The following is a 6,000-nucleotide window of genomic DNA, read 5'->3' as shown; positions in this document are numbered from 1 at the left end:
ATTATAAGAGTAGGTAGATAGGAGGAAATAAAAATGGAACTTTTTATATTTTAAAATATATATATGCATTAATGAATATTAATTACATATAGTTAAATTATTTATAGTAGGTAGGAGAAGAAATAAAAATGGATGACTTTTTATATTTTAAAATCACTAATTATTTATAGTAGGTAGGAGAAGAAATAAAAATGGATGACTTTTTATATTTTAAAATCACTAATGGAAAATATCTAATTAGCTATAATATTTTTAATTACGAAATATTTTTGTAGTTAAAAGGTTAGCAATAAAGATTAATTTTATCTCAAAAATAAATTATGTAATATGAAATTAATTTTGTTGCTAAAATTTTTTTACTAGAAAATTCTATCTTCATAGTAAAAAGGTTTTAACTACAAAATTATTTTTCATAGCTAATATTATTTGGCTTAAAAACTTATACATATTTTGTTGTTAAAACTCTTTTGTTAGGAATTTTAATTTTATAGAAAAATAGCAATTTAGCTACGAAATCATATTTTCGTATCTATATATTTTTTCTTAATTTTTATTGTAAAAGACTTATTTTTTATTACGAAAGTCATATTTATCGCAAATAACCTTTAGTAACGCGATATATGCGAACGAAATGAATTTCATCGCAAAAATATTTTTGCTATAAACTATTACCTTTTGATTCGAAAATTTTTTATAACTAAATTTCAATTTTTATTGTAGTGAATATATTTGTATTAATGAATATTATTGTTCAAATATTGCATAATTTTCTTTATTTACTTTTTGAACATTCTCTTCATTAAAAATAGTTATATTCTAAGGTTATTTATGTATTTGTATTGTGGCTTAAATAAACAAATACATCTATAACATAACGATAGAGTAGATATTTGTGACATATTTTATTTTAAGTTTAGAATATTTGAGAAAAGAGGATTTTTTATTTTTATTTTTATTATTATCTTTGTGTGTGTTATATTCAACAAGAAAACAAAGAGCGTAAAAATATTGGAAAACTTATTTGATCAATCTATTTCGATAATATCTTAGCTTTTCGAATATTTTCTTACTTAAATTCATGACTTAGACATGGCGCCAAAAAGAAACAATCTTGTTCCATACCGTTAGTGTTGCAAGAGACCGTTAATCGTTATTACAAAGACAATTCATGACATATAAAATTATAGAATTATCTATAACGCACGAAATAATATTACGAGATTAAATACTCGATGTATACGACAAATTAAGCCGATAATTTGTCTTAAAATAAAACCACGTGTTATATAATCGATCTATCCCTTTTTACTATATATTTATGATAATTGATTGTTGTATTTATGACTATTTTTCAGCATCTTATAGTAATCATTTTAATTTTATAGGGTATACAAAGTTAAATTTTTTTTACAAGAAATATAAAAATTGTTAAAGCTAATTAAATTAAATTTAAGGCTAAATTTTCTAATTGTACCTCTTATAATATCAACCATTAAGTAAATAGAAGATTAGTTATGATAATTTTATTTAGTAGTCTTGATTTTTACACTCATTTTCCGATAATATATCTCTAAATAAAAATCACCCTCTTTAAATAAAAGAATAATGAATATATATTTTAAATTAACATGATTAGTTTAATAAAAATATACTAATTTCATAAAAAATATTTTAAAAATAATATCATCCTTTATCTAATTTTGTTCCATTTTCAATATAATAAAATTAGACGACAGAGAGAGTAAAAAAATAAATAAATAAATACATATTTTAATATTTCTTTAAAAATGAAATATATTTTTCTCTTTTGTTCCCTCACTTAATTTTTAAATTATTCTATTTAATACTATTGGACTAGATTTGTGTCAAAAATGAACTATATCACCCTATATGAGACATATAGAATATTACTTCTTCCGTCCCAATTCAAAATACTTTTTTTTTTTTTAACCATTTTCGTCTGTTAATTTCAAAATTCAAAGTATCTATCTCGTATTTTAAAAAAAATAATTATACTCCAATATCAAAATATCTTTAATTTTTACTTAAAATACAAATATACTTTTACATATACAATTTTTTTATACATAAAATCAGAAAAAATATCAAAAACTCTGTCAAGCATTTCCAATAACTAATAAAATACCATATTATTTTTTAATGTAATTAAAAAAATAATAAAATAGAACTGTAGAAGAATTTAAACAGAAAACAAAGCATATTTTTATTAAAAAATGAATTGATAAAAAAAAAAAAAAACAATTGATTTGAGTTACAAAACAAAATTAACAAACTCATTAATGTGAAATATTATCTAAACAGTAGAAGAATCTTTTTATTTATATTTTATTTTTCTCTATAAATAGGACAGCTCCGAAGAATCGAGAACATCGAAAGAAAATCTTTTGATTCTGCCATTGCTACATTGAAGTTTTCTTCCAAAGTTCGTCAGCAATATCTGTAAGTACATTAATCAAGCATTTCCTTACTACTTCTTCTTCTTCTTCTTCTCATAGTTCAACTCTAATCTTCCTTCTGTGATTTTTATTCTGCAAAAAAGCTTCGTAGAATCGTTAATGGAGTTTCGAAGCGCGATATTGGTGCACTTCTTGCTGATTTCGTTGGCACTCAACGTTGGGACACTCTTCAGAAACTACTGCAACCCTAATCTGTTCTTCCCCAAATCTTCGAACAAAAATCACAGCTTTTCAATCCAGACTTGCAACGCGTCGACTTCACTCTCTTCTTCCTCAAATGTGTTCGATCGAATCCTCCATCTCGATTAGTAAGTTTTCCTCAAAAAAATCCCTAATCTCCATTAATTTCACCATTAAAAAAGCTTCACAATTATTCATCTTCGACGCAGCGGCGATCCGACAATGTTCGAGAAATACTGGCAAAACGTGGCAGATAAAACCACTCTGACAATCCCTGGATCCCAATCGATGAGCTATTTCTCAGATTCAAGAGACTTCTACTGGTTTCTCGAGCCTGAATTCGAGAAATCAGTAATCAGATTGCACAAACTCGTCGGGAACGCCATCACTGATAATCGCTATCTCGTTGTCGGAACAGGCTCCACACAGCTCTTCCAGGCTGCATTGTATGCGATCGCCTCGCCGGAATCTTTGACTCCGGTCGATGTCGTGGCCGCAGCTCCATTCTACTCAGTGAGTCACTTAAAAGATAAATTAAAGATTTGTAAAGTTAGGGTTTTCCAAGAGATCTTTAATGGAAGATATGATAATTTTCCTGCAGGGGTATCCAGCCACAGCAGATTTTGTCAAGTCGGGCCTTCACAAGTGGGCTGGAGATGCGACTAGCTACACGAATGATCAGACCAAATACATCGAGGTTATTACATCTCCGAATAATCCCGATGGATTTTTAAGGGAGGCTGTGGTGAAACCTAAAAACTGTCGAAGAACCCTAGTTCATGACCTTGCCTATTACTGGCCACAGTACACTCCGATCACTTCGCCGGCCGATCACGACATTATGCTGTTTACCGTCTCCAAATGCACCGGCCACGCCGGCACTCGCATCGGGTATAACTTTTTTTTTTTAATCTGATACGTGTTAAATAATTATATAACCTGACCACTTTAAATAGAAACTATATTATTAATTATATTATATAGTGTTCTGAGTAATCGGGTATAACTTTTTTTTTTTTTTTTTTAATATGATACATGTTAAATAATTATTTAACCTAAAAACTTAAGTTGATAGAAACTATATTATTAGTTATAAATTATATAGTTTTCCGAGTAACATTTCTATATTTCTAGTGTTTTATATTGGTGTGTTTGTACTTTGTAGGTGGGCTATTGTTAAGGATCGCACAATTGCGTCGAAAATGGTTGAATTTGTGACGATTAGCACTATAGGCGTGTCGAAAGAGTCGCAGCTCCGCGCAAAATTGATTTTAGACGCGGTGGCTAGTAGTCACGAGCAAGTCAGCGCAGCCCCGCCGTTCTTCGAACATAGCTATGAACTTATGGCTGCAAGGTGGAAACAACTCAGGGATGTGATTCAGAACAGCAAGCTCTTCAAATTACCTGATTATCTGCCCCAAAAATGCAAATTCAGTGGTCACACTTTTGCTCCACAGCCTGGTAATTTTCAATACATTTAGCCTATCTTTTTTTGAAGTTTAGTTTCAGTATTTTTACTATGCGACTCTCACAATTCCCTACAAAAAAAATATAGAAATTCTCCTTACGAAACATTATATTCAAATTACAAGTGAAGTGATTGTAGCTCAAGTGGTCGAGCTAAGTTCTTTACTATTTTTTAAAAAAAAAAATTAGACTCTTAAAGAACACAATTAGTAATGCTTCTTCTTACTCGAATTCAACTAAAATATTTAGACTAATTAATTTCGAATAAATCATTGTTTCTTTGTGATGGATTGCAGCATTCGCCTGGCTAAAGTGTGAAGGAGAGATCGATGATTGCAAAGCCTTTCTCGAGAGCCATAAAATATTGACTAGAGGCGGAAATAATTTTGGAGTGAGCAACAAATATACAAGAATGGGAATGATAAGTAGAGACCAAGAATTTTGTCTTTTGAGGGAGAGATTATATCAAATAGGCTAATTTTGCGATATATGATTATGTTTGAAGACAAGTGTTACATGTATTTCGAGTCCCGTATGTTATTATTGGAGAATAGACAAATTGGACGGGATTATTTTGAAGAATAGCGATAATTAATTTGCGCATGATCCATCGTATTAATCATAAAATTTCGATAGAAAGTTTTAAACCAAAAGTATATATACTTATAAAATGTGTAAACTTGATCAAATGAATAAAGAACACAAACATTTATTTGAAAAATTATCGATGGAAAAATTCATAGGAGTCCAAGAACAATTCATTATCACACTATTGAGGAAATCTTTCTCAAACTTATTCGGAGTATGAAATTTAAGAACGAGAATAGCTCAAGCTTATCATCTATATATGTGATCAAACTTCATATGCCATTGAATTCTTGCACGATGTATTTACATCGATAATTGAATATGCATCAATTATTGTTTATATTCCATGACGCAATATATGTTTTGTCTTAACATTACGAGTGATTAATTTATATGAATAATATTATTTTATACATTCTAATTATATGTTTATTTCGAATGATTAAATTTTTTTATATTCTAAATTGATGATTAATATACTATTTTTATGATTATCTAATCCTATCTTATATATGTTGGATAAAATAATCTCTTATATCATAACTAATTAATATAATTTCATTAATTCTTCAAAAAGTAAACGCACACTATACACATATTTGTACTACATGTTGATTATAGATGAGACATGCAATTTATTATTGTAAGACATAACGTAGATGCATATATTTGAATTTGATTCAAAATAATAATTCTATCTTTTCATGTTGAAAAATTACTCAATATTTATTTCAAACTAGTTTATGACATTAGCTTTTGATTCATTGTTATAATAAATGACACAATATAGAAGCAAAATAACGAAAAGAGACAAAAAATTTAGTTACTGAATCAAATCAAACTGATCTACGTCTGAAAGTATTGTCAAATCAAAATTTTTATTACTATGCTGAATTGTAATGTACATTCTATTCATTAGGCTCTTAGATCACACTATAGAAAAGGATAATCCAACATATACGTGTATATCGAATAAAAATACTTTTTAAGAGGTGTCGTATTCAACTAAACATTCAAATATAATCGAGATTAATTCACTAGAAATATGTATATATATATACACATGAAATGTAAATTTAGTAATATATTTGTGGTGAATTATCACATTTGTCCTCTATATTAACTTCATCTATTATATTTTGGTCATTTACCTCGTAAAATAATACTGATTTTGTCTGAATTCAAAAAATATATATATTTTTTTATCATTTTATTCTATCTCGCTTTTTAGTAAAAATAATCATACACTAATATCAAAATATTTTTAACTTTTGTTTTAATTATAAAT

At 27.7% G+C, this 6,000-nt stretch overlaps 1 protein-coding gene across 1 annotated transcript; it reads left to right on the top strand.

Annotated features, from left to right (window-relative positions):
* The first annotated feature begins 2,576 nt into the window (after positions 1-2,576).
* Positions 2,577-4,602, top strand: LOC127241702 (tryptophan aminotransferase-related protein 2-like). Its single transcript, XM_051260876.1, has 5 exons — positions 2,577-2,785; positions 2,867-3,170; positions 3,259-3,548; positions 3,823-4,118; positions 4,421-4,602. Exons 1-5 carry the CDS (start codon positions 2,577-2,579, stop codon positions 4,600-4,602), a joined length of 1,281 nt encoding a protein of 426 aa, XP_051116833.1.
* The last annotated feature ends 1,398 nt before the right edge of the window (positions 4,603-6,000 follow it).

Source organism: Andrographis paniculata, unplaced genomic scaffold, assembly GCF_009805555.1.
Source record: "Andrographis paniculata isolate CXL003 unplaced genomic scaffold, ASM980555v1 Contig83END, whole genome shotgun sequence".
Lineage (NCBI taxonomy): Eukaryota > Viridiplantae > Streptophyta > Magnoliopsida > Lamiales > Acanthaceae > Andrographis > Andrographis paniculata.
Note: the sequence above shows the minus strand (reverse complement) of the source record. Positions and strands in the feature narration are given on the sequence as shown.

Excerpts from the sequence above, each read along its gene's own strand:
- LOC127241702 (XM_051260876.1), top strand. The coding sequence starts at position 2,577 with ATGGAGTTTCGAAGCGCGATATTGGTGCACTTCTTGCTGATTTCGTTG. Across the intron at positions 3,549-3,822 it reads CACGCCGGCACTCGCATCGG|GTGGGCTATTGTTAAGGATC; the intron begins GTATAACTTTTT and ends TGTACTTTGTAG. Across the intron at positions 4,119-4,420 it reads CACTTTTGCTCCACAGCCTG|CATTCGCCTGGCTAAAGTGT; the intron begins GTAATTTTCAAT and ends GATGGATTGCAG.